Source organism: Trichoderma reesei (genome assembly GCF_000167675.1).
Source record: "Trichoderma reesei QM6a unplaced genomic scaffold TRIREscaffold_13, whole genome shotgun sequence".
NCBI lineage: Eukaryota > Fungi > Ascomycota > Sordariomycetes > Hypocreales > Hypocreaceae > Trichoderma > Trichoderma reesei.
The window spans coordinates 441,083-467,069 of NW_006711160.1; the positions used below are offsets into that span (position 1 = coordinate 441,083).

General features: G+C 55.3%; 9 protein-coding genes across 9 annotated transcripts; 4 read left to right on the forward strand and 5 right to left on the reverse strand.

Annotated features, from left to right (window-relative positions):
• Nucleotides 1-126: 126 nt before the first annotated feature.
• On the reverse strand, nucleotides 127-2,006 carry TRIREDRAFT_122565 (cysteine synthase-like protein). Its single transcript, XM_006966577.1, has 2 exons — nucleotides 620-2,006; nucleotides 127-208 (listed from the first exon to the last, which is right to left on the reverse strand). Exon 1 carries the CDS (start codon nucleotides 1,957-1,959, stop codon nucleotides 628-630), a length of 1,332 nt encoding a protein of 443 aa, XP_006966639.1. The 5' UTR covers nucleotides 1,960-2,006; the 3' UTR covers nucleotides 127-208; nucleotides 620-627.
• Nucleotides 2,007-2,317: 311 nt separating this feature from the next.
• On the forward strand, nucleotides 2,318-4,085 carry TRIREDRAFT_4536 (uncharacterized protein; the record flags this gene model as incomplete). The annotated part of the gene is made up of 3 exons (XM_006966411.1): nucleotides 2,318-2,593; nucleotides 2,749-3,687; nucleotides 3,876-4,085. 3 exons carry the CDS (start codon nucleotides 2,318-2,320, stop codon nucleotides 4,083-4,085), a joined length of 1,425 nt encoding a protein of 474 aa, XP_006966473.1.
• A 399-nt stretch (nucleotides 4,086-4,484) lies between these two features.
• TRIREDRAFT_4537 (uncharacterized protein) lies at nucleotides 4,485-7,754 on the reverse strand (the record flags this gene model as incomplete). Its single annotated transcript, XM_006966412.1, has 3 exons — nucleotides 4,485-4,661; nucleotides 4,767-7,378; nucleotides 7,679-7,754. The coding sequence occupies 3 exons, from the start codon at nucleotides 7,752-7,754 to the stop codon at nucleotides 4,485-4,487; spliced, it is 2,865 nt and encodes a 954-aa protein (XP_006966474.1).
• A 343-nt stretch (nucleotides 7,755-8,097) lies between these two features.
• TRIREDRAFT_122567 (uncharacterized protein) lies at nucleotides 8,098-9,296 on the forward strand (the record flags this gene model as incomplete). Its single annotated transcript, XM_006966491.1, has 2 exons — nucleotides 8,098-8,558; nucleotides 8,632-9,296. The coding sequence occupies exons 1-2, from the start codon at nucleotides 8,417-8,419 to the stop codon at nucleotides 9,294-9,296; spliced, it is 807 nt and encodes a 268-aa protein (XP_006966553.1). The 5' UTR covers nucleotides 8,098-8,416.
• Nucleotides 9,297-9,676: 380 nt separating this feature from the next.
• TRIREDRAFT_108802 (uncharacterized protein) lies at nucleotides 9,677-10,326 on the reverse strand (the record flags this gene model as incomplete). The annotated part of the gene is made up of 3 exons (XM_006966578.1): nucleotides 9,677-9,946; nucleotides 10,024-10,152; nucleotides 10,228-10,326. The coding sequence occupies 3 exons, from the start codon at nucleotides 10,324-10,326 to the stop codon at nucleotides 9,677-9,679; spliced, it is 498 nt and encodes a 165-aa protein (XP_006966640.1).
• A 531-nt stretch (nucleotides 10,327-10,857) lies between these two features.
• Nucleotides 10,858-13,192, reverse strand: TRIREDRAFT_64023 (ER membrane protein; the record flags this gene model as incomplete). Its single annotated transcript, XM_006966579.1, has 2 exons — nucleotides 10,858-11,189; nucleotides 11,248-13,192. The coding sequence occupies 2 exons, from the start codon at nucleotides 13,190-13,192 to the stop codon at nucleotides 10,858-10,860; spliced, it is 2,277 nt and encodes a 758-aa protein (XP_006966641.1).
• A 1,377-nt stretch (nucleotides 13,193-14,569) lies between these two features.
• TRIREDRAFT_64117 (uncharacterized protein) lies at nucleotides 14,570-15,821 on the forward strand (the record flags this gene model as incomplete). The annotated part of the gene is made up of 3 exons (XM_006966492.1): nucleotides 14,570-14,925; nucleotides 14,987-15,578; nucleotides 15,642-15,821. The coding sequence occupies 3 exons, from the start codon at nucleotides 14,570-14,572 to the stop codon at nucleotides 15,819-15,821; spliced, it is 1,128 nt and encodes a 375-aa protein (XP_006966554.1).
• A 3,295-nt stretch (nucleotides 15,822-19,116) lies between these two features.
• Nucleotides 19,117-22,556, forward strand: TRIREDRAFT_64110 (uncharacterized protein; the record flags this gene model as incomplete). The annotated part of the gene is made up of 7 exons (XM_006966493.1): nucleotides 19,117-19,294; nucleotides 19,381-19,526; nucleotides 19,586-19,679; nucleotides 19,754-19,982; nucleotides 20,060-22,127; nucleotides 22,194-22,392; nucleotides 22,468-22,556. 7 exons carry the CDS (start codon nucleotides 19,117-19,119, stop codon nucleotides 22,554-22,556), a joined length of 3,003 nt encoding a protein of 1,000 aa, XP_006966555.1.
• Nucleotides 22,557-24,596: 2,040 nt separating this feature from the next.
• Nucleotides 24,597-25,955, reverse strand: TRIREDRAFT_108806 (uncharacterized protein; the record flags this gene model as incomplete). Its single annotated transcript, XM_006966580.1, has 2 exons — nucleotides 24,597-25,644; nucleotides 25,894-25,955. 2 exons carry the CDS (start codon nucleotides 25,953-25,955, stop codon nucleotides 24,597-24,599), a joined length of 1,110 nt encoding a protein of 369 aa, XP_006966642.1.
• Nucleotides 25,956-25,987: the final 32 nt, after the last annotated feature.

Sequence of the window (25,987 nt, forward strand, 5' to 3'; positions counted from 1 at the left end):
TATTCCAACCCCCCCCCCCCCCCCCCCCCCCCCCGTCATCTCAATTTTTTCTTCGTCAGTAGTTGTAGTGCTAACGAGATGTAAATCTACAGTTCTCATAAGGAGATATCGGAAGGAGGGAAAAAAATACTAGTAATACAGGCGACGCGCCACGTCTAATCTGAGGATCATGAAGACGGTTGTTTTGATAATGGCTTTATTTATTTGACCAAACGCAGCGAATAGGGGGGGTGGATGGAACATCGTTTTTTTTTTTCGGGGTGGGAGTTATGGAAAATTGATTACGCTTTAGTTTTATCTCCCTCCTTTCTTTTTCTCCCCTTATTTTTGGGGTATGATATGAAGAAGTCGAGGGCTTCTGGAGCCATGTAATGCCATGTTTGCTTTCCTATCCCTTCTTTTCTTTTCGCCTTTCCCCACGTCTTGTGGCAGCGAATGCATACCCATGCGCTTGGTCTGCAATGAGGCTTATGCGATAGTTTGTTGTTGTTGAAGCTAGATCGCCCTGCTAGACCTCATGTCTCGCTTTTCGATTTGAATGACATACATCTTTGCGCTATGTACAATCTTTTATATCGGGTGCTTCTCTGCTCGTGAAGCTACAGTATGTACTCGAGACCCTCAGTCTCATGACCTGGATATCCCCAGCTCGGCAAACAAATCCGTCGGCTCCCCTTCGTCTTCCAAGCCCATCTCCTTGATATGCTTCCAGAACTTGCTCAAATGCCTCGTACCCGAATCACACAGCAGCGTAACAACGCGACTCCCAGGCGGCAGCGTCATCGCCGTGACGACCGCAGCAACGCAGTTGACGGAACTGCTGCTCCCAACAAAAATCCCATCATTCTCCACGAGCCACCTCGCCATGCGACAAGCCTGCTCATCGGTGACCTTGACCGCGTCATCGAGCAAGTCCCGCCCGACCTCAAAGTTGTTTGTCAGGCGGTTGATGCCGATGCCCTCCACCATGGAGTCAACCTGCTGCCTGCGCCGCGTGCCCTCCTTCTCGGTGGACGAGTACATGACGCCGTGCTTGATCTTGTTGTACAGCCCGCTGCCCTGGGGATCCGCCAGCACGACCCGGAGCTTGTCCATCTTGGCCTCGAGCTTGAGGTACCGCGCCACGCCCGAGATGGTGCCGCCGGTGCCCGCGCCGGCGACAAAGGCGTCGAGGTCGCCGTCCGTCTGCTGGAAGATTTCGGGCCCGGTGCTGACGACGTGAGCCTGCCAGTTGGACTCCGTCTCGAACTGGTTCGCGAAGAAGCCCTTGCTGCCGTCCGTCGACGAGCGCGTGTGCTGAATGGCTCGCCTCCGAGCCAGGTTGACAAAGTGATCCGGGCTCGTGATGGGCGCAACGGGGACCCTCTCCACGGTCGCGCCGAGATGGATCAGCAGATCCGACTTTTCAAACGCCTGGTCGTCAGGCATGCAGATGTGCGCCTTGTACCCCTTTGCGCGCGCCAGAGTCGCCAGCGAGATGCCCGTGCTGCCGACGGTCCCTTCGTAGATGGTGTCCCCTTGGTGAGGCGTCAAAAGGCCCTGCTTCTCCGCCTCGACAATCATGTTGAGCGCCACCCGGTCCTTGGGGCTGTTGCCCGCGCCGTTGAGAAACTCGGCCTTGGCGAGAATGATCCGGCCCGTGGCCCTCGAGAGCGACTGGATCTCAATCAGCGGCGTGTTGCCGATGCATCCTTCGATGCCGTTTGCAATCCCCGCCGCCCGCGTCACCAGCGCCGCGGTCGTCGCATCGTGATCCTCGAGCTTCACCGGTGCGCTCCAGAAGAGGCTGCTCCTCCGGGGATCCGTTGACCGGCGGCGGCTGCCGGCGCTCTTGTGCTGATATCGAGACTCGAGCTCGGGGTAGAGCTCCTTGAAGCTCAGGGTAGCGACGACGCCTGCTGCAAAGGCGACGGCGATGGCGGCAGTGCCGTAGGCCTTGGGGTGGTCGCTCAGTGACATGCTCCTCCTGTGTGTGTAGATGTGCGAAGCATCATAATCACAACTCCTTCATATCTTGTCTCAATTGGAGGGTTGAGGGTTGTCAGAGTTGGTTGACTCGTGCGAGATGGACTAAGGAAGTGGTACCTCTGATGAGGTCATTGCTGATCCCTGCAGCCTCGTGGGAGAAATTCAACCAAAGCAGAGAGAAAAAAAAGATCAGCAGCAAATTGAGGGTACGTACCTGCCAGGAGCATCGCGGGGCAGCCCTGCTCGGAACAAACCTCCTTCCGGATAGCTGCCAATCAATGTCAACCACACCAAACTCGAAGCTGCTTCAGGGACGCAAACCATCATCCCTATCTCTTCACAGACGGCCATGGACTCTCCCATCGTGGCGCATCTCTTCCGCCAGCTGTTCCGCCACCGGCCTCGCGGCTGCCAGGGCCTGCGCAATGGCCTCGCCCGCAGCAGCCACCGCCAGCCGACCCGCGGCCTCGCGACGAGACCCTCCATCGACCGCGGCATGAAGACCAACGAGAGCCGCTGGCAGCAGAGGACGCACATCTTGCCCGAGGACCGGAGGGAGGAGTTTGCCGAGTATCCGTACATCTCGCTGCAGGAGCTCAAGACGAGGACGGAGCGGCCGCGGAGGGTCAAGATGCTGCTTCGGGACTTTATAGATGGTATGTGTCCAACAACGAGCCTCCTCTCCTTTGAATGAACGCATCAAGTGAGCCGGGGAATCCTGACGATTGGCAACACATAACAGACAGTCTATACAACCCCTCATACGGCTACTTCTCCAAGGAAGCCGTCATCTTCAGCCCCGGCGAGCCCTTCGACTTCAATTCCATGCGCGACGAGCTCGAGTTCCAGGCCGAGCTCGGCAGGCGATACACCGAGTTCGAGGACCTGCTCGACGAGAGAGACGGCGAGAGTCCCACGAGGCAGCTGTGGCACACGCCGACAGAGCTCTTCCGGCCGCACTACGGCGAGGCCATTGCGCGGTACCTCGTGTCCAACTACCGGCTGACGACGTATCCCTACGACGACCTGCTCATCTTCGAGATGGGCGCCGGCAGGGGCACCCTCATGCTCAACATCCTCGACTACATCCGCGCCGCCGACCCGCAGGTCTACGCCCGCACAAAGTTCAACATTATCGAGATCTCGTCGTCGCTCGCCGCCCTGCAGAGCCAACACCTGCTCTCCACGGCCGAGTCCCGCGGCCACGCCGACAAGGTCGAGATTGTCAACCGCTCCATCTTCGACTGGGACCGCTACGTGCCCTCGCCGTGCTTCTTCCTCGCCATGGAGGTCTTTGACAACTTCTCCCACGACGGCATCCGCTACGACGTCCTCACCGAGGAGCCCCTGCAGGGCCACGTCCTCATCGACGGCGACGGCGACTTTTACGAGTTTTACGTCCACGAGCTCGATCCCCTCGCCGCGCGCTTCTTCCGCGTCCGCCACGCCGCCACCGGCGGCAACTACCCCAAGCCGTATCCCTCCAACCCGCTCCTGCGCTACCTGTCCACCAAGATGCCCTTTGCCGCCAACCTCTCCGAGGCCGAGTTCATCCCCACGAGGCTCATGCAGTTCTTTGACGTGCTGGAAAAGTACTTTCCCGCCCACCGCCTGCTCACCTCGGATTTCGATTCCCTGCCCCAGGCCATCAAGGGCCTCAACGCACCCGTAGTGCAGACGCGCTTCCAGCGGAAAATGGTGCCCGTCACCACTCCCCTCGTAAGTCTCCATTGCCAAACCCCTTCCACAATCTTCTTGGAGCCCCCCTTTCTTTTTTTTTATTTTTTATTTTTTATTTTTATTTTTTTCCAAGTTAAATCTCCACGCATAACCCATTGTATGAGCATCAATCCAACCATCACTATTTTTTGTTTTTCTTTCTCTTTCTTTTCTAATGTGGGAAATAGGTCCACCAAGGCTACTTTGACATCCTCTTCCCCACAGACTTCCACATCACAGAAGCCATCTACCGCGCCATCACGGGCAAATTGACCCGCGTCATGTCCCACGGCGACTTCATGCGCCGCTGGGCGTACGTTGAAGACACGGAGACGAGGAGCGGTGAGAATCCGCTGCTGTCGCATTATCGAAACGCCAGTGTCATGGTTACTGTATGAAGAAGAAAGAAAAAAAAAAAACAAAAGTGTTCATACTCCTCGAGGCAGTGTACTTATATAGATTTTTTTATCAAAATCCTCGAATGGAATTGTATCAAACGCACTGTATCCACGGCTTGAGAGAACAATGAGTGTAATACACCAACAGACCATATGTCATTCATGTGTTTCAAAGAGAACTTCAAGTGGCTTGATCACTTGTTTGAACTCTCCAATATCCAGCCCATCTGCGCTATTCTAATTTCCCTTTATCCCATCACCCATAGATCCCTTTTTTCTCCCCCCAAAGTTAAAGACACATTCCAGTTCAGTTGTGGCAACAAACAATATATAGCTCCTTTAATAATATACAGAATAAACGCTGCTCCTTCTCCTCCTTCCTCTTCTTCTTCTGCTTCTTTACAGCTTCAGCTTCTCTTCCAGCCATTTCCTGGCAGTCTCCACCGCGTCGTCAATCTTCTCTGGCTGCGTTCCCTGGCCCTGGCGGGACGGCTCCTTGCCGCCCGAGCGGCCGCCAATGACTTCCGACACGGACGCGGCCCATTGCTCGGCAGTGACGCCTTGTGAAGACAGATGCTGAAAAGAACAAGATCTGTTAGCCGACGTGTCCATCAGAAGAAAAGGAGAAAGGGGGGGGGGGGGGTGGGGGGAGCGCTTAATATGATGTTAGGAATAACTCACTGTTCCGACATAGACGCCGTGGGCAACGGCACCCTCCTCCGCGCCGCCGACAAACACGTACACCGACTTCTCCTTGTCCTTGGACTGGTAGTACTTGATGACCTCGCCCACCGCCTTGGCGTTGGCGCTGATGGGCAGTCGGCCGACAAAGTACTTGCTGTCCTTGTTCGTCTCAAAGTGCTTGGCCACGACGTCGGCGGCCGTCTTGGACTCGGCCTTTTGCTTCTTCTTCTGCTCGGCCACGACCGCGTTGGCAATCTTCTGGAAGCGCTGGTTGAACTCGTCCTTGGTCAGCGTGGAGATGACCAGCTGGCTGAGCTCCTGCGAGACCGCCTTGACCTGGGCCTCCTTCTCGGGGCCAAAGGGGAGGCTCTCGAGCTCGTCCAGCTTCTGCTCAAACAGCTTGGCCTCGCGCTGGACCTGGTGGGCCGCTTCGCCCGTGTAGGCAATGATGCGGCGGATGCCCTTGGCGATTCCGCTCTCCTCGACAATGACGAGGTCCTTGATCAGGCCGGTCTGCTCAACGTGGGTGCCGCCGCAGAACTCGACACTGTATTTTCGCCAGTCGGGATTCTTGGGGTCGGCCAGCAGGGTGTCAACATCCATGCCGATGGAAACGACGCGCACTGGGTTGGGGTAGGTCTCGCCAAAGACGGCACGAAGGCCCTCAATCTGCAGAGCACGATCCAGCTCCACGTCCTTGGAGTAGATCTTGGCGTTGGCGCGGATGTCCTGGTTGGAGAGCTCCTCAATCTTCTTCAGCTCATCCAGCTTGACCTGCGTCTTGTGTGAAAAGTCGAAACGCAGCTTCTCGTTGTCGACCAGCGAGCCCTTCTGGTGGACATCGTCGCCCAGCACCTCCCGCAGAGAGTGGTTCAGGATGTGTGTGCCGGTGTGGTTGTTGCGGATGGGGGAGCGGCGAAGCTCGTCGTACTCGCAGATGACCTCGTCGCCGGAAGAGAGCTCTCCGTACTCAATGTAGCCGCTGTGGAGGATGTAGCCACCGTAGTCCTGGACGTCAATGACCTTGAACTCGACAACATCGTCGATGACGATGCGGCCAGTGTCGGCGACCTGGCCACCGGACTCGGCGTAGAAGTTGGTTTGGTCGAGCAGGACACCAATGGCAGTGTTGGCAGGGATGTCCTTGGTCGACTTGAGGAAGGACTTGCCGTCAAAGATGTACTGAACCTTGCCCTTGCTGTCGCCCTTGAGGTACTTGGCGTCGTCGTTCGTCCGGGAAACCTTGAGGTCGGTGTCGAGCTCCGCAATCTTGTGGACGTCGAGCTTGGCAAAGGTCTGGACGGAATCCTTGACCGCCTTGCTGGCCTCTCGAGCCTTTTCGCGGGCCACAGCGACCTCGGCCTCGTCAATCTCCAGGCCTCGCTCCTCGGCCATCAGCTTGGTCAGGTCGACGGGGAAGCCAAACGTATCGTAGAGTCTCCACACGACGTCTCCGTCCAGCTTCTTGACGTTGTCCTTGGCAGCCTTTGCCGCATATCTCTCGAACTGGGCCTCACCGCGGTCCAGGGTGCGGGAGAAGGCCTCCTCTTCCTCGTCGAGGATCTCCTTGATGTCCGCCTGCTTCTTGGCAAGATCGGGGAACTGCTCACCCATCTGCGCAACAAGAGCAGGCAGAATCTTGGAGAAGAAGGAACCGATCTCGGCATTCAGATACTTGCGGGCGTATCGGACACCACGTCGGAGAATTCGTCGAATGACATAGCCGCGGCCGTCGTTGTTGGGCACAGCGCCATCCGTAATGGCAAATGACATGGTTCGGATGTGATCAGCGACGACTCGGTAGGCGGTATCAATGCCATCTGCGTCATCGGCGCCGTACTTGTCGGTATAGGGTCGGGCGCCAGTAACCTCCTCAATCTGCTTGAACAGAGGCGTGAAGCAGTCGGTGGCATAGTTGGAAGCGGTGTCCTGCAGCGCAGAGACCAGACGCTCAAAGCCCATACCGGTATCAATGTGCTTGGCGGGCAGGGGCTTGAGGCTTCCATCCTTCTGTCGGTCGAACTGCATGAAGACGAGGTTCCAGATCTCGACAACCATGGGGTCGTCCATGTTGACGAGGCTGGCGGCATTGCGTCCTCCAATCTTGTCGTAGTGGACCTCGCTGCAAGGGCCGCAGGGACCCTGATCACCCATCTCCCAGAAGTTGTCCTTCATATTTCCGGGCAGAATCTGGTCTTCGGGCACGCCCACCGACTTCCACAGCTCCTTGGCTTCCAGATCGGGCTCGAGGTTGAGGGCCGGGTTGCCCTCAAAGTACGTGACGTAGAGGCGAGCAGGGTCGAGGCCGTAGACCTTGGTCAGCAGCTCCCAGGCCATCTCGATGGCATCCTTCTTGAAGTAGTCGCCAAAGGACCAGTTGCCCAGCATCTCGAAGAAGGTGTGGTGGTAGCTGTCCTTGCCGACATCGTCGAGATCGTTGTGTTTGCCACCGGCGCGGATGACCTTTTGGGTGTCGACGGCGCGCTTGAGGTTGGACATGGGATCGGACTTGTTGACGGTGCCGAGGAAGATGGGCTTGAACTGGTTCATGCCGGCGTTGGTGAAGAGCAGGGTCGGGTCATTGTGAGGGACGACGGAGCCGGAGGGCACTTGGGAGAAGAGTCAGTCAGCGCTTGGGTTCTGAGTGAAGATGTTTGCTGATGGCTCGCCATGATGGGATAGTTGATGGAAACAAAGTCGAGATGCGATGACTGTAAAAAAGGAAAGAGGAAGATAAGAGACAAGCCGAATCACTAGACAGCGTCTCGTCGTCTGTTGTGTTGCGATGCTGCTCAAGGACCTTGGCGATGTTCAGGTCTTCCTCTCGCATCAACCCCGCCACTTGGAGGGGCGAACCTGGCGATACCTGCAGCCATATTTTTTTTTCTTTGTCCCGGTCGGCAACTCACCCAGCGTGTGACCCCTCTGCTCGAAAAAGTCGAAAAAGGTCTTGCGCACCTGCGCCTCGGGCCAGTTGCCCGCCATTCTTGCGAGAGTGTGAGCGTGCAAGCAGACGCGCGTCGAGGTGCAGAAGCTGCTGCGAAGGGCGCGAGGCTGAAGACGACGAAGACGACGACGACGAGGGTGCAGATGCTGCTGCTGGTGCTGATGCTGGCGCTGATGCTGGTGCAGATGCGATGCTTCGGAGAGCAATCGGCGGGGTTGTGGCGGGTGGGTTTCGGTTTTGTAGAAACTTCTACAAGAGTGACTCAGGCCTGATAAAAGGGCGGTGCCGCTGGAGCACTGTGGCCGCGTCCTTGCCAGCGACTGCATCAATCAATCAATCAATCAATTCAGCACTGACACCGAGCGCTTTGCCATCAACTGCATGCCTTTTGCCGAGGGACCGTGCCAACTTGATAAGCAAAGAACAGAACAGAGTTGGTCTTGAATCGTTCTTCTCTTGTTGGAGCCATTCCTCGTTTGCCCGCTTCAATCTCGGCTACTAGTCGGCGACAGCTTGCAGCAGGGCGGAACCGAATCGCTGTGTCTCGACAGTGGGAAATAGGCGGAGAGAAGACAGAGACAGAGGCTGAAGAAGACGCACAGCACAGCACAGCGAGACCGGACGAGGCGGAGAAAGACAGAAGAGAGACAATTACCTAGCCATCAAACTGCACACATCCCCTCTACTGCCATCTTCAGACATGCTGGGGACGTCGTCCGCGCCATCCATCTTCTCAATGGACGCCCGCGATCCGGCGAGGCTCCGGCGCAAGAGGAAGGCCGACTCGCACGACTTTAGCGATCGCGAGCGGCTGTCCAAGCGCCTCAGCCGGCTCAACATAGGTGAGCATTGCCTCCATTGTTTCTTCAACCTTCAATTGATCCATCTATTTCTTTTCCGTCTCTTCCATCGTAGTGCGTTTCAACCGTCAGCCTCGGCTCTTCGCTAACACGGCATCTCGCCACACAGAACCATCCGGCCCCCGGCTCTACGTCCCCGTCGAAGCTCCCGCAAATGCAGCAGCAGCAGCAACCTCCTCATTGCCCTCCTCCTCATCCTCCTCCTCTTCAAAGCTGGCCGACGAGACGATGCAGCTCGACGACTCCAAGCACAAAGTCTACATCTACGACCTCGACGCCGAGCTCTCCTCCGACAGCGACAACGACGAGGGCAAACTCATCTTCCTCCCAGACATTGAGAAGCACCTCCGGGAAAGCCGCATCCCGCGCGGCGTCCTGGCCAACGACGAGGGCCAGCTGGCCGGCATGCAGCTGGTGCTCTACAGCGACCCGAAATCCCTCTCCGTGCCCGAGGAACGGGATGGCGTGCGAAGGGCCATCATCGAGGCCCGTCAGCGAGCGCGAGAAGCACAGGCACAGAAGAACGGCGGGACGTATAGTACCAACGGCACGGCATCTCCGGCGGCATCACAAGCGGTGTCTCAGACGACGCCTCATACATATCCTCCGATGAACCCTCCCGCTTTTGCTCAACCAATCCCCGAACCGATACCACACATTGATCCCGCGCCACCTCAACCCTTTCCTGTCGACGATGCTGACGCTATGGAGGTTGATTAACGGCGTCGTGCAGGACCGCCCATGACTGATGTGCAACGAGTGATTATATACGTACACGCTATACCCAGGGTCTCGGTTTTCAAGGAGTTATGACTTTGTCTTTTCTTATTTTATTTTATTTTTCGCCTTTTATCATGATTCGTCTCCGGGGGGCTATTACTGCCACTTTATGAGGGCATCTGTTTCGATACTCAGGCATCGAGATTTGTATATTGACTGAGACTTTAGGATGCCATGTTATCCTTGATAAATATATTATATGCCAATCCGAGGCATTCATGCTTTTATAGTCCGCTTCCATTATATGCCCATCCACCAGCCATTAAACCAGTTTCAAGTCCTCCGGCCTTTCGATCTTGTCCTGTCCATTATTAATCCCGTTACCTCGTCACTACAGGAGGAGGTGGTCCCAGAGGAGGCTCATACGCCGGCAAAGCCTCTTCACCATCCCGCCTCATCGATTCCTGCACAGAACCAGACTTTGCACCTCCTTCCGCATGACCTCCCTCCATGTGATGCAGATACGAGGAAAACGCAGTAGCATCGTTCACCGGCGCGGCAGCGTACGCACTTCGCCGAGCCTCTTCCTGTGCCGCCAACGCCTCCTCTTGTCTCCTCTCATGCTTCTGTATAGCCGACTTAAACAAATACTACCAAAACCAACACACGTTAGTATTCTCACCAGAGCAACTCAACCCCATCGGTAGCGAGAGATAGAATTACTTACCCTTTCATATGGCCGTAGCGGCAACCCGCCGTTAAGTCTCGCCTTGAAACCAATGTAGATGCCCAAGGAGGTGACCATGATTGATGCAATGACACTCGCAATGATGTAGTATTTGGTGTTGTGATAGTGCTATGGCGTCCTTGTTAGTTGGAATGTGCAATTTTTCTTGTTCCCAAGTTATTGCAAGATATCGAAAGGCCTTACGTCTGATGAATAGAATATGATCATTCTAGTGTGAAGGAGTGAGCCGAGAGACACTTGCTCTCCTGCGTCCTTTGACAGCATGGGGCTTATGCTGGGCATCTTGATAGAAACTTGTCACTTCTGCAGAAATTGGACCAGCAGCAATCAAGAGGCCTATAATGTTTGCAATCATATGAAGAAAACTTCGGATTTTAAGGACATTGGGAGAGATTGGCGGGGATATATACTACTATACTAGGTACCTACCTTATGCAGTGCATGTTTGCCTAGTTCAACGTCTTGGACCATCCTCGACCAGCAAGCGGCCCTTGCTCTTCTCATGGAGAGAAAATATTGCAAGCATGATCTTACCAAGGGAGTCATCCGGCGAACACTTAGCCCAGTGTCAAGTCTGTGCTCATTAGTTCACGGTCCTCGAAAGGCGTTTTTCTTTTGGACACGTCAAATCGTGGACAGGGGGGACAAACCTCCTCAAGCACCTCTCGAATACTTTGCGACTCACATCAAACTCTCTCAATTTCCAGGCAGATATGTACATACACTTTCAAAGCAAAGGGCACCGCCGCTATACATAACATACTTTTTACATCCGTAAACGCCACCAATATTTATATGCACGCACACATCTGCCTATAAACCCATCCCTCCCCCTGCCCACGCGGGAAACGCGTCTTCGGGGTTGACGGCGTTGCCCTGCGGCTGCCTCTGGTTTTGACGCGCCCCTTCTTCGTTCTGGGCGTGCTGTTGCTGCTGCATCCTCTGCCTCCACCACAGGAGCAGCACCAGGGCCGCCGTAATTCCTATAATAAGAGCGCTCTCGACCACTCCATCCAAGGCATCCTCGCCCTCGTTTCCAATGGTCTCATCGTAGTAATCATCATAGTATTCATCCTCGTACATCATTCCATCGTCTTCCAGGAAATTGGCTATCCACTCTGAGAGGGACCAGTCCTTCTTCTTCTCTGTTCAAAGCTTGTCAGCACGTCCCCTCGGCGTCTACGTCTTGATTTAGAGACTTACTCGGCTCGTCTTGGATAGAGTGAACTGATCCATTTGTCAGTGTGTTCCAAGCGCTTCGCACGCGAAGTTTGAGCAGTCCTAGGGTGACGGGCAAGTACGCCTCATCATTGACGGCCAAGGCGTGATCGTAGTATCTCTTGGCGAGGTGGAAGTCCTGTGTCAGTCCGATGCCGTTTTCATGCATCCAGCCCAGGTTGAAGAGTGCTTGGGCGCTTTGCGAATAGTCGGAAGCGCCAGTATAGCACTGAACCGCCTTGCTAACATCTCGTTCTGCGCCGACACCGTAGAAGTAGTAATCGCCCATCTTCACAAGCGCGTCAACGTTTGCCTGCCTCGATGATCGCGTCCAGTGAATCAGGGCCAGTGTAGGATTATCGAGAAGCCCAGATCTATCCCTTCGTTTTCGCATCATCTCATAGAAGGGTAGTTTGGATCGGAGTGTGTCAAGGAGATACGCGACATTGGTCTGCGCCTTCTCGTATCCTTGCTCGGCCGCCAAGAGGTAATGGAGGAACGCCAGGTCGTGATCCCCAGCCTCGTATGCGTCGTTTGCGTCTGCCCAAGACGAGACAAGGGGCTCTGCCTTCTCGGCCACACTCTTGTAGTAGCTCAGCGCCATGCTACAGAGCTTCTCGCGACCCAAGCCGTGAAAAACCAGCTCCGCCAGATAGTAGTTCGCCTCAATATTGCCATATCGGGCCGCCAGCTCAAAGTAGTTGTTAGCTATGCGAACATCCTCGGTCCCGCCTTGGTCGAGGTACAGCTGTCCCATCTGGACTTGCGCCGGGGCATAGTCGTGGTCGGCCGATACCCTGAAGAGCTCCACGGCTCTGACGACATTCTCCTTGACGCCGTAGCCGTGCAGATACATGAGGCCCAGACCATATCGTGACAGTGCGTCAGCCTGCGAATCACCACGCTCAAACCATATTTTTGCCCTGTCAAAGTTCTGAGGCACGCCGTCTCCCCTGAGATACATGCGGCCGAGGTAGCCGGCGGCCTTACCGGCCAGCTTCTCAATGCCTGGTTTAGCATTGTCCACGATGCGTCCATTCTTCCAGTACCTGGATGCCACCAGTAAAAAATACTTCCTGGCGAGCTCGTAGTCGTGGTCCAGTCCTCGCTGGCCCTCGTAATAGATGCGACCCAGGTTGAATGACGCTTTGGAATCGCCCTTTTGAGACATCAAATCCAGATACTCAATGACATCGCCGATAGCGGCATTGGCATCCGAGTTGGGGCTTGGTTTGAAAGCATTCATGCCGGCGCTTGAAGCACTTGCACCTTCTCCATACAATCCCCCGTCATCGTCTGCAATGCGCCATGACTGAGATACCCACGACATGCCTCCTGGAGGACCCGAGCGGTACCACTCGATGGCCTTGTCTGCCACGCGCTTGTAGTACTTGACAGCACTTTCGCAACTCTTGGTTGTTCCGATGCCTGCAAGATGGCGGAAGCCCGTGGCCATTTCGGCTCTGGTGTCTCCTCGAACGGCAGCAAAGGTGTAGTAGAGGAGCGCTTTGCCTTGGTCCCGGGGCACGACATCGCCAATGCCTGTCGAGTAGTACACGCCAAGCATGTACTGCGCCGTGGTATTTCCATGGCTCGATGCTAGTTGTCGGTAGTACTTGAAGGCAGCACCAAGGTCTCTGGGGTGGCTGTAGTTGCCGAAGAAGTTGAAGTCGGCGAGGATGTAAAGCGCATCAGAGTTGTTCTGCTGCGCAGCCTGCTCGAGGTATTCTACCGCGTTCACCAGCGGACCGCTGAGCGTCGTCGTCTTTGACTGCGATGGCGCAGTGACGGGCCCGGTTGGGATGGTCCTGAGAAGCAGGCGCAGAGCCGAGCTGAATATTCCAGGCGCCTCTCGACCTCTTCGGTGCTGTTGGGGGATTTTTCGAAGCTCATCGAGTGCTGCGTCGACTAGTTCGTGTCCTTTAAACATGTCAGCGTCCTCCAACGCAGCTCGTGTAAATATAGACTCGCGTCAGATTGCATACCAGGCTGGGGATGGGCAGGTTTCTGCTGTCCTGTAGGGACACCTAGAGAGGATTCGACCGCATGTCTATCGCCCGCGGTTCGCGCCGAGGCGTCGTTCTGGCCGCCGAGAGGTTGTTGATCGTGCGAGCTGATGACGACTGTGGCCTGCGCAAGCACTGAGGCAGACCCGCGTGAGCACTCATATCCAAGCAATGCAAGGCATTCACAACGTGTATTGAGACTTACGGAGGAGCCAGGCTGTCCAGCCTCTCATTGTGGGCAGTTGCTATGTGCCTATGGTTCGAACGGCAGCCCGCGGCATGGCTATCGTGTGCAGATGAGGAAGCAGAGCTGGTGAGTCGCAAGATGCTGCATTAGATGCAGGTCACTATCGTACAAGCTGTCCACTACTCGGGCTGTGATAGGTAAGCTACCTACCTCTGCGGCCATTCCGCTCCATTCCGCGCCATGGCGTGCAATGACTAAGCGTCCCCACGTTTGCCAGGAACTGCGGCGTCATCGCAGGGACTCGGCACGTGTCTCAACAGCAGCAAATCATGCAACAGCGGGAAGAGGGCATTGGAAGGCCGAGTCCTCGTAGCACAGTAAGGTCATGGCAGTATCCAATTCAAAGGTACTGAGATATGCTGAGCCTGCCTTCTGTTGAGGAACCACACAGCAAGAATGTTGGATTCCTCCAACCTAGCTCAGCCACTCACTTGCATGATCCTACAGCTGCACAGAATGTCGAGCTGCGGAAGCGGCTTCGGATGCCCGTGATGTGGGCCCCCCGACTCGGCCAGGCCAGGGTCGGTCCCCCAAGGTTTCAAGCACTGGCTCGGATCCAGTGGCGGTGCCCAGGCGGATTGGTGCTGACCCAGGCGCTGAAGGTTGGCGAGCCGGACGAGTTACAGCGCTCAGAGGCACTGCTGGCGAGGCGCCCTGCGCACCACGGCAGAGCCCCCCCAGCGCTAACGCCGCCACTTTGCAGCCGTCACGCGTGCAAATCCAGGGCTGCAGCGCGTTAATGGATGCCCTAGCCCGCGTCGGCAGACGCGCTTCCTGGCAGCTTTTCTCTGCTTGCCTCTGCTCAAAATCCCGTCAGAGCCTCTGCTACCAAGTACGCATTTACCCGATTCCTCAACTTCCTGATCTTCACTCTTGTCACCCTGCCTCTCTCTCAAAACCTCGCTTCTATCTTACTGTTTCGTTCATAAGATACTCATCATCTCATTCCGTCGCCGTGTCTGGTTTCATCACTTCGTGGGCTATTCCTGCGTCTTCCCTCTGTCGACGGATAAGCCGCGCAACTCCACTTCTCTATAGCCTTCAGTTCCGCACAATGTCGAACCTCAAGAGGAAGGCAGCCACAATAGGCAACGAGGCAGAGGCGAAGAAGCCAAAGGCGAACGGCAGCATCGCGTCCTTCTTCGGGGCTGTCCCAAAACCTGCTGGTGCTAGTCCTGCGTCTGCTCCCTCCCCTGCGGCCAAGTTTGACAAGGCCAAATGGGTCGAGAGCCTGACTGCCGAGCAGAAGGAGCTCCTTCAACTCGAGATCGAGACGCTCCACGACAGTTGGCTTGCATTGCTCAAGGATGACGTGACCTCCAAGGAGTTCTTGGAGTTGAAGAAGTTCCTCAACCGTGAGACGGCCGCCGGCAGGAAATGGTTCCCACCGAAAGAAGACGTGTACTCCTGGTAGGCCCTCCCCAGCTCCTTCGACATCTTCTGCGCAAAGCATGTATCCTAACAGTTCCAGGTCTCGTCACACGCCCTTCAACGAAGTCAAAGTCGTCATCCTCGGCCAAGATCCTTACCACAACGTAAACCAGGCCCACGGCATGGCCTTTTCCGTCCGACCGCCCACGCCAGCGCCGCCATCGCTCAGAAATATGTACATCGCCTTGAAGAAGGATTATCCCAGCTTCATCGAGCCAGCGAACCGAGGCGGCTTGCTGATACCGTGGGCCGACCGGGGCGTACTGATGCTCAATACATGTCTTACCGTTCGTGCGCACGAAGCCAACTCACATGCCAACCGTGGCTGGGAGCGCTTCACACAAAAGGTCATTGACCTTGTCGCCCAGAAGCGGACACGAGGCGTTGTCTTTATGGCATGGGGAACGCCAGCCAGCAAGCGAGTACAAAAGATCGACAAGCAGCGCCATCTCGTGCTCCTCAGCGTCCACCCCAGCCCGCTCAGCGCGTCACGAGGATTCTTCGATTGCGGTCACTTTAGGTTGGCAAACGAATGGCTCATCTCTCGATATGGCGACGATGGCGAGATTGACTGGGCGTTAAGGCCCGGAAATACGACCAAGAAGACGATCAAAGAAGCTCTCAAAGAAGTCGTCAATGAAGAGAAAGCCGTCACTGCGAACGGGGGTGTAAAAGAGACCAAAGGGTCCGATAAGAAAGAAGAAGAGAAATCTAAAGCCGTCTCAACGGAGACTGCCAAGGGAGAAGCGACCGCTAATGACGATATCAAGACGAAAAAGCCCGAATCGAACAGCGACGAGGACGATGTTGATTCCGACGAGGAGGCTGCCTTGGAAGAGGCGCTCAAACTTGCAGAAGAAAAGATCAAGAACTAGACAACCTAGCTTGCCCGCAGCGACAGGGCGTTTTTTTTTTCTGCCAATTAGGCGGCGATGATGGAACACTCACGACGATTTCTGTGTATTTATGAAGTATAAACTAACGGCAACTTGGGTTACGCAGCCACGATGAGTGTCTACGGCGCGGGATTTGGGATTCAGATTGATATATCAGATGCTTGTATAAGGTAGGGACAGGGAAACAAATATGATTTGGCCAAGAAATCTTGCAACTATTACAACATGTCAGGGTGCCAATTGATTTCGCCTACGGAGCACGGGTCCCTCGGCAGAGCGCAGCGCCATATGTCGTCCGGTTATGAAGCCGAGCTTCGGCGATGAGATGTCAGAGATTGGCTGGAAAGTTCGAGGCCCGGTTATCTGATGTCAATTTCGCATCTGTATTGTGAGGGGCGCGGCTAGCCAGATGCTCAAATTGGCTGCACGTATTGGGCCCTCCAGCGATTGAAGTCTTGATGGCTTCACACGACTCCACCCCGGGACAATGAATACCTACTGTATGTACCGCCGCTGTCTTGATCAATTGACAAGGACGGCCCGCAACTCCTTGGCCCAGCCTACTGGGTCTGAAGCTCACAGGCAAATGAAGTCGGAGGCCAAACTTGGCGCAAAGTGGCCAGCTGAATTTCCGTCCCGCCCCGTACCTATATTGGATGAGGCTGGGCTTGTAGACTTGATGAGTGTCCGAAACTGACACGGAACGCCCTCAGCCGCGGCAGCCCTGTCTATATTACTTTCGCTTCGTAATAGTAGCAGTCGGACGTATCATAGGAGCTCTTCTCCAGGACAACGGCATCTGGATCTGGGAGTGTATCGCCGTATTCTTCCAGACGGTAGGTACCCTCAAGATGAACCACACATGAGGACGGACCAATGACCTAGATCGTACAAAGTACTACCTGGGTAATATACTACATACACACGAAATCTGCAAACGACGTCAATCAACATCAAACAGCGTCCTCTGATGGGACGGACAACTCGCAAGCACTGCTCTTCGTAGCAAATAAGAGACGGGCTGCTGACATCCCAAATGGCAGAGCTGGGGATTTGTTTCATAGGTAGTAGTATCCTGGCCAAGCAATGAATCAATATCGCCAGTGGCCCGAGCTCGTCCAAACCCTGGTCCCGTATGATTTCATGTCTCCTCGAAAACGCAAGGAGCTGAGTCTTGCTGCTCCAGAGCCATGCCATGCCATGCCATGCCATGCACCAGGCTCTTCTGTACTCCGCATGGAGAAAAGCTCCCGCCCGAATGTGTCCCCCTTTAACATAGTAGATGCGAGTACGTACGGAGCACATTTGTTGCAGATCAGATACCCGACTGCGGCGACGGAGTCGTACAAACGAGTGGTGCGATTGGGGGCGGAGGCCGCACGGGACTGTGCAACGCAGCGAGGCCGCTGTTGGACAGAGTTGGCGTGCATGTGGCGTGCTGGCATACCTGATAGCAGTGGATGTGCATCCAGCGAACCTGAAGAAGGATTGGTTGATGATGACCTTGGCCTGCTTGGACTCCCGTCTGCATACCTACCTAGTAGACTATATGCCCAAAGCCCGCCAGGCCAGCCTCATTACCTATGGATGACACGGTAGGTACCTAAGGTACTGACTTATTAGTACTGTACTTGGTCAAATGCTTGGTACTCCGTATCCGTAGTGCCAACAAAGACACCCATGTCGGCACGAGTGACGAGCTTCCAAGTTTCCAAGGCTTCGCTGGCTGTGACCATGGAGGTTCCAGCTTCGACGCCCAATGGGCTGGCGCAATTTAAATTTCAGGGATAGCCCGGGTAGCCCAGTGCATGTTTGGCGTTGAGAGCTTGAGCAGAAGGGCACCTGTACCTGTACCGCCTGGCTGGTGGCAGCGCTGGCCCGTCGCTCGCTCAGGTACCAGATGAGACATGGCGACCGTCCCGCAGTCCGCGCCAGATGGACGCCCATTCAGCCGCTAACCCACCCCCACCTGCTGTCTCGCCAAAAGGCTGTAGCCACTGCCGCCGCCAGGAACAGGTACCGGTACCTGTGCTGTCTCTCCACGGCTCAGGCTCCACCGGCGTTCATCCCCAGTTCCCAGCAGATGGGGGGGCACCAGTTTCCAAGCTCGAGCTGGATGTGTCGAGCTGGCGGGCGATACGTGTACAAACCACACACACGTGTGTATGTCGACAGACAGACGTGCTGGGTGCATTCGAGGCGCCACGGCCAATCATCCCGCACGCACAAGGCGGGAGCGTGCAAACGGCATGCCAGTGCGACTACAGGCCGGAGCCCAATTGGGCGCTGTGGCCTCCAGGCACAGGCCTCTTCCCGTGGCCTCGTGCTGAAGGGGGGGAGCACCAACAACAGCCGTCCTCAAGTTGATAGCAGTCGAGTAATACCTTACTACTCGTACCTACATACCCAAGCAGAACCCCGACGTGGAATCAATCACCCACAATCGCAAGTCGCTTTTCGATGCCGCCATGCCCAACCCCAAGGTACCTCTCCGCGGTGCTCTCGCCGCGCGAGTACTTGCGGCCCCAGCTGGCGCCCACACAATTTAGCATCTAATCTTAGTCGCATAAAGACCCGTAGGCGTGGCCCCTGGCCTGGCCTGGTCTGGTCCTGTCTGGTCCTGTCGCGCCCCCTGAAAGACGAGACGAGCAGGAAAAGCAAAAAGAAAAAAGAAAAAAAAAGAAAGTGATTCCCACCATTTTTCTTCACCATTGGCCTCTAGCAAGCGAAATCATTCCTCTTCCACTCTGCAAGCGGGACGGCGTCCCTTCTGGAGGATCGAGAGCCACTGTCTTGTTGCGCGCCGGCTGCTTTCCAGCTTCCTGCCTCCCCTCGTCGAGCTTCAAGCTTCATCCTCGCCTACAGCAGAGTGCCCCTCCTTTTCTTTGTCTTTTTCCTGCTTCTTTTCCTTCGACGTCTTCGTTTCGATTCCCTTGTTTCGCCTCGATTTCTGATACGACATTCGCAGCGCGAATTGACTTGACTGCCTTCTTCTTCTTCTTCTCCCCCATTGTCGAGGCCGGTGGTGCGACTTGCCATCTCGGCAGGTTCAGTCGCCAACGAGGCCTGAGTGACTCGCCCGAGGCTCGCCTCTCCTTCTTCTCGCCTTCTTTCTGGCTGCAGATCTTCAGGTTCCAAACGCCCGGCATCTATCGCCTCTTGACCAACCAGGAACCCAGCAGCAACAGTCTCCAGCAGGCCTCTTCCTCTTTTCTCTTCTTCTTCTCCTTCTCTGCAAAGCATCCGTGCCCGGCCATCATCGCAATCCCTCACGATGCCCAGCATCTTCTCTCGCCGCAAAAAGGACGGCAAGTCCAAGAAGGACGGCCTCGACGACGCAGACTTGGTTCTGCAGAAGCCAAAGTGGGACGATGCCTGGACACGCAAGACGGTTGAGCCCGAGGAGGTTCGAGAGCTTCTTCACGGCTGCACTGAAGAGCTCAAGTCGCGAGGTAGGGCTTCTATCATGCGATGCCTGGCTGTCGTGCAGTTTGCCTTCATCCCCACGCTGCTCGTCAACTGACAATTCCCGCTCCAGGCCTCGACCACCCGTTCTTTCTGCTGCCGTTCCGACCGACATCGAACCCCAGTGCCGTGCGCACCTTTATCCGAAACTTCTTCAGCCATGATCCTCCGCTTAGCGGCGAGCTGCTGCTCCAGGAGCTGCGTCTGACGGAGCCCATGGTACGTGCCTCGATATCCCGGTGTATATGGCAAGGCAGGATTCTCACAAAAACGTGCAGGTCATCTCCGGCGTGGTAAAATGGTGCTGGAGCCGTCTTCAGGGAGGCCTCGTCGGCTGGACTGCGTATGACTTGTTCAGGGTTGGAGAACGAGGTAGGTAGCTACGGCTTCACTCAAGCGCCTTACGGTTACATGCAGCCGCTGACTTGCCGGTGCGACACACAAAGACTCCAACATGGCCCGCGATTCGTTCAAGACCTTTATCCCCCTCAGCGTTGACAATGCTGCGCGCCAGCAGATCATCTTTGATTTCTTCAGTCTGATAGCGGCAGTGGCTGCGCACGGCAAGAACAACGGCTTTGGTGGGCGCAAGCTGTCCCGAATGGCCTCGTGGTGGGCCTTTGATCACAACGATACGGGCAACGGCTTCGATGGCGGTTACGGGGCGTGGCTCAGGTACGATGGCGAGTTGTCTGCTGGGGAAAGAAGGAAACGCAGAGGGGGATTCTTGCTGACTTGTCTTGCGCTTGCAGAGCTGCCGACGCCACGAGCCATCTGTTCTTCGCTTATCTGCGGTCGCTTGCCCCTGAGCAAGACCCCACTGGCATCTCCATGCTGCCCAGGTCCCTTCAGAAGCTGCTGCAGGAAACCGAGTATCCCCCACAGAGACCAGAGTTGCTCATTGTTAAGACCAAAAAGGTGGCCATGATCGTGGAGACGGTTTCCCCGACTCCATTTGCCTTGTTGAGGAGAGCCAACCATTTCCAATATCGCGACTCCGATAGCGAACTCCAGGAATTCTCCAGCTACGAAGATCCGGTGCAGGCACTGACCGACGAATGCCAGCGAGTTCTCAAGGCCATCTCATCAGCTAACCAGTCACAAGCTTCAAGCGCAAAGCATTCGACGAGCCTGCGCGACGCTTCTTGGTCTCGATTCGAGGATTTGGGATTCACCACCTCCCTCGAGGAAGACGACGATACGGAGGGAAGCATTCTGCCAAGCAGAAGAGTGCAAGAGCTCAAGCCGTTCCAGGGTCTTCGCAACAGTCCACTATCCGGCGGCAACGGGGTGGCGCGCCCGACTACGCCTTCGTGGGCAGACTTCTTGTCGGCCGGCTTCGTCGACGACTCTCACTCAAAGCCTACCTACCTTCTGCCTCCCGATAAGATTCTCCCGCCTCTGTCGCCGGATGCCCGTCAACTCAGCTCGCAGTCACATCAGCCTCGGCTCGAGAGCGAACGCGACGTCGAACCGGGCGAGCTCGCAAGCATCAAGGTTATTGACCTGGATGACGCCTTCTGGTGGGTGTGGATGACGAGTCTTGCGCCAGAGGAAACCCCTGAACGGAAATCGGCTTTTGGCAGATGCGCCGTTGTCGAGACTCAGATCCGTGGCTGCCGCTGGCTTGTTGTGGAGGAGATCATTGCAGGGGCTTCACATGATGCCCAAGACGGCGCCTATATTGCCGAGAAAAAGGGCCTCTTCTCGTGGACCAAGCGCTCCAAGACCGTCTCTCGGCGCAAACTGGAAAAGCACCATGATAAGCCAACCAGCGCGAATGCCAATGCCAATGTCAACGACAGCAAAGCCAGTCTCGGCCCCGACGCACACGCCAGAGTTCAAGCAAAGGCTGCGCAGATGAGGGCTCAGCAAAACAAGGAGGAGGCCAACCCGGCACCCGTTCGCCGCGGCCGCACCGATGCCGAGTTGCTCGCTGAAAAGACTAATAGTGTTATGACCCTTCAGCCCAGTATTCTGGGTGAGGCCTCTTCCGCGCTGAAGTGGGTGAAGAGCTACGACAAGGGCACCATCAAGGACATTTACATGGCCAACGACGGTGCAGGCCGAGGAACAGCCTTCACCCCCTCCGAACTGGTTGACAGCCAGGAGACCTCCGCAGACGGCCTGCCGTCGCCTGCAGTGCCTCCAAAGGATAGTCTTCTCACGCCTGCCGCTTCACCCTTGCCTCATGGACATGGACACTCAGCCCTTTCACTGGTCCCTGAGAGCGTTAAGGAGGAGTCGCGGTCGCGCTCACCTCTGCCAGAGAAGGCTGCCACGCCCGTGCCTCCCGCTCCTGAACAGCCAAAGGCAGAACCCAGCCTGCCGACGCCACCCAAAGAAGAGCCGGCGGCGCGGGTCAAGTCTCCTACGTTCAACGGCAAGCCTTCATCCTTTGAAGCCCCGCGAAGCCCTGAAGCCGGAAAGCAACACAAGGGCGGCTTCCTCAAGCTGTTTGGCCGCAAGAAGCGCAACTCCAAGAACCTTGACAGTGTCACGACTGACTTGAACAAGATGCTCGAGCAGAACGCTGCCAAGAAGTCTATCGAGAAGCCAATGGCCAGCCCTGCTGTTGTCTCGCCCATTGCGGAGCAGCAGCCGGAGACGCCCGTCGAGGGAGAGCCGGTGTACGAGCCAATTTACGACCAGCCGGCCGACGATGAAGCCGAAGACGCCGATGCCCACAACGCTCCCGAGACCGAGCACGACTTTAATAGATTCGATCAGGGCCCTCTGGATGATGTGCCAGCCTTTATCCCCGAGGAAGATGAGGAGGATGAGTTTGAGGATGCAGTGCCACAACCGATTGCTCGCCCCGTCCGACAGGAGCTTCCCCGAAAAGATCTTCCCCGACAGGCACCTCCCCGGCGGGAGCCTCCCCAGCCGGAAGCTCCCAAGTTCAACTCCAAGCTGCCTGTAAAGGAAGGGCTCTCTACCGGCACGAGCCCCGGCATCCAGGACCGATGGGCCCAGATCCGCAAGAACGCGGCCGAGCGAAGCGCCTCACGCCCGCTGGACGACCCTAACCTGCCGAGGCCTGTGAGGCCGACTGACGGTGATGATGAGACCAGTGGAGAGGAGAGTAAGTGCCAATGGCCCTCGCACCCTATCCAGCATGTGCCGTATACCATGTACTGACCAAGCATTTTCGTTGCAGCAATCGAATCCCGTGTCGCCCGCATCAAGGCTCGTGTCGCCGAGCTGACGGGCAACATGGAGGGCACCTCGGTGCCTCTCCGCAACTGAGCGCCCGCCGGAATTCTTCATCTTGTTGACAATACCCTGTTTCCCTTTTACCCGATATCTGCCGCAATTTGATACCACTCGTCGTCATTTTTTCCTTGAAAGCAAATCAGAGATACGATGCAATGTGCAGCGTTTCACATCTAATCACTAGTCCATTCTCTATCTCTTTGTTCTTTTTGATCATAACATTATACACATATTCATCTTTTTTTTTCCCAGATATCCTGTATGATACCACCACCCAGAAAACACGAAGGGGAAAGGAAGGGGAGCATTGGCCATTGTTGGGGAATCTTGCACCGTTTTCCTTTACGCACGACGTTTTACATGCCTTTACGGTAAGTAGGAAAAGGCAACGGGGGAGTGTGCCGAAGGATGCAAAATGCTAAAAACCCGGACTTTGTCTTTGGCTTGCCCTATTTTACCATCATCTACCCGACCTCTTTCAGTTTGAGATAAAAGCTGTTTGTCATCTCTCTATTTTATATTTCTATTTCTATTCTATCTTTTTCTTACCGACGTTTTGTCTGATTCTGTTGTGAAAAGATGTACAGAGGAGGATACCGTGTCAAAGGGGATAGAGTCATGCACGTAGCTGAAGTATATCTCCCTGGGAGGCTGGAGCCTGATACACGGAACCTGAAAAATGCAACACATGCTTCTCGTGCTGGGCTTTCTTACACTTTCCTCTTGGAAAGATGCGTGTGATGAACAAAAGTGTAACGTGTATGAAATTGCCAGTGTGTTGGCGCGCTATAATCGCTCTATGGACAGCTCAGGTCATTCCCATAAATAAGGCCCCTATTAACATTTCGGCCCCTAAGATACCCTGTTCAACGCTGCCTAGAGCGTCATTGTCTTCTTGTATTCTTCATGTTGTTGGGCCTTGATGTTCGATCCCGCCCGTTCCACGTGAACGGATGATGATGCGTCAAGAGTCTCGTTGGAGACTAAGCACAAAGTGGAAATATCTACAGGCTACCATCAATCCTTCTCGAGAATTCACTCATTGACTTAGGTTGATTTTCAATTTTCCTGATAAATTCTCTCTCCAAATAGCCTGACATTGGGGTGCCAAGGAGCTTCGATGCGTCTAGCACCATGCGCGGGTAGAAGCGTTGCAAGCTCTGGCGCTGGACCTAGACCTGGACCTGGACCGCTGGAGATGGAGGAAGAAACAAACTTAAGGAAGAAGAGAAGATGAGTGGTAAAAAACAGAGAGAGAGAGAAAGACGCGAGCTTATCTAATGGTGAGAGGGAGAAGAAGCTGTGAACTTGATGCTCGCATCACACAGGCCTGAATGCGCTGTGCTCGTAGAGATGGATCCAGAGCACATGCATATGAGAGCCCTGGGGATTATTTACGTACCTAGTAGGGTCCTTCCTTGTTCAAGCATGCTGACAACTATCTCGAGAAAGCATCAAGAGCCCATTCCTGTGCGTATTATCCTATGCATCGTGATATGGATAATGGGTGTTGATGGTGACCTGCATCCCGCTTCTTGACCAAGTACAGAAGTAATACCTACCTATTACCACCACCCTGTATTTGCCGCCGCCGTCCCGTTGTCGAGTTAGACGTTTAGCTTCGCCCTGACTTTGCACATTGTTTAGATGCCGTCACCTAGGTAGTATAGCAATTGCTCCCCATACATTTGAAAATGCTATTACTTACTTGGCCCCGTCTCTCTCATGTGCGTTGCCTTGTCACGGTCGCGTCGCATCATCATTGGCACAACTACCGGGAAATAAACTCCCCCAAGTCCGGCTATCACCGAAACCCCCACCTCCTCCATCTTTCATCATCAACTCTCTCACATGAAACATCTCGCAAAAGCATAACCATCAAAAATCAGCATCTCCCAATCACTCTACGGCATCCCTCAAGCAAATGCCTTTATAAGCCCAATGCCAAAAAAAAAAAAAAAAAAAAAAAAAACGGCCCATCTCATAGCTCCGCCACATCTCCAGATTCCCGTCTCCCACCAAAACACCACTCTCCACCACTAGCCATCATCATCATCATCATCATCATCATCATCAACCAACCTCACACTCGCTCCATAGTCCAGCTTCATTTCGACCAATATGCCCGAACCTCTGCACCTCTTCGACCTCCCCGTCGACATCCTCTCCCTCATCCTCACCAACCTCCTCACAGCCCCCGAAAACGGCATCATCCCCCTCTGCCCCTGCACCACCACCGCCCGCCTCCCCATCAACCCCCTCCCCATCTTCCTCACCCACCCCTCCCTCTACGCCATCGCCCACCCGCTCTTCTACGGACCGGCAAACACCTTCCTCCTCGATCTCACCGGCAACCACGCCTCCCACATCCGGCGCTTCATCGACGACGCAGCAGAAGACGCCCAAGACGACAACGACAACAACAACAACAACAGCAACACGCAAAGAAGCAGCACCGCCAACAGGCATGGCCCACAAGCCCAGAAACAACTCCTCCTCCTCCTCCTCCGCCACACAGGAGGCCCCTTCCTTCTTCTCTCGCAAGAAGCAAGGCGCAGAGTACGAAGATTGGAAATGCGCATCGATCGGCTGCGCGGGTGGCTGTGGGATGACCTGGGCCCCTTCCTGCAGGACATGGCCGTCCGAGGAGAACTGGCGGATTTCACCCTGCTCGTGGACGAGAACAGTAGCAGCAGCAGCAACAGCAGCAACAACAACAATAAAGTCCGGGCGCAGTCCAGCTCGAGGGCGTTTCTGCGCGAAAAGAAGCGCGTCTTTGAGAGGCCCCCGCTGGAAGGGCTGGTCAGGCTGCTGGCCGACCCGGGGATCCGGGAGGCGAGGCTGAGGGTCAGGGGCAGGCATCAGCGGGCGTGGTGCGAGTTTCATGCTGGACAGGAGTGCGGCTCGCTGTCGTTTTTGAAACGGAGGGATGTGGGTGAAGGGGGTGGGGATGGCGATGCCTTGGAGAAGAAGAAGAAGGAAGAGGATGGGGAGGAGGTGGTGGTTGATGTTGACTGGCGGGCGATTCTGAGCATGGTTGATCCTGAGGGGAGAAGGAGAGCAGTGGCGTGGCAAGCGTAGCTGGCCAGTTCTCTCGGATTTTCCGTTGTAAATCTTCTTGCTATGTATGTTGGATATCTTTCAGGTTCTGTTTGTCCCTAGTGAGACGCTGTTCATGTAGTCAATCGCGCTTCCTCCAGGATATCCTCTGAGTTGATGGGCAACACCCATTTCGCTAATGACAAAAGACCAGCATCTCTTCAGGCCTCTCGAGAGATAATTATCAGATCTTATCTCGCAACGTACAGGTTTCAAGAATTTTAGTATACGACGTGTGCTATCCGTCTACAGCCTCACCAGACACACTTACACTTGCGGCGACTGTTGTGACATCTTGAAGTGTACAGCAAACACGGGAAACGAAGAAGACATATTGTACAGTCGATTCTCTCTCTGCGTTTTTC

Bases quoted from the DNA above. Each gene is read 5' to 3' on its own strand.
- TRIREDRAFT_122565 (XM_006966577.1), bottom strand. From the start codon at position 1,959: ATGTCACTGAGCGACCACCCCAAGGCCTACGGCACTGCCGCCATCGCC.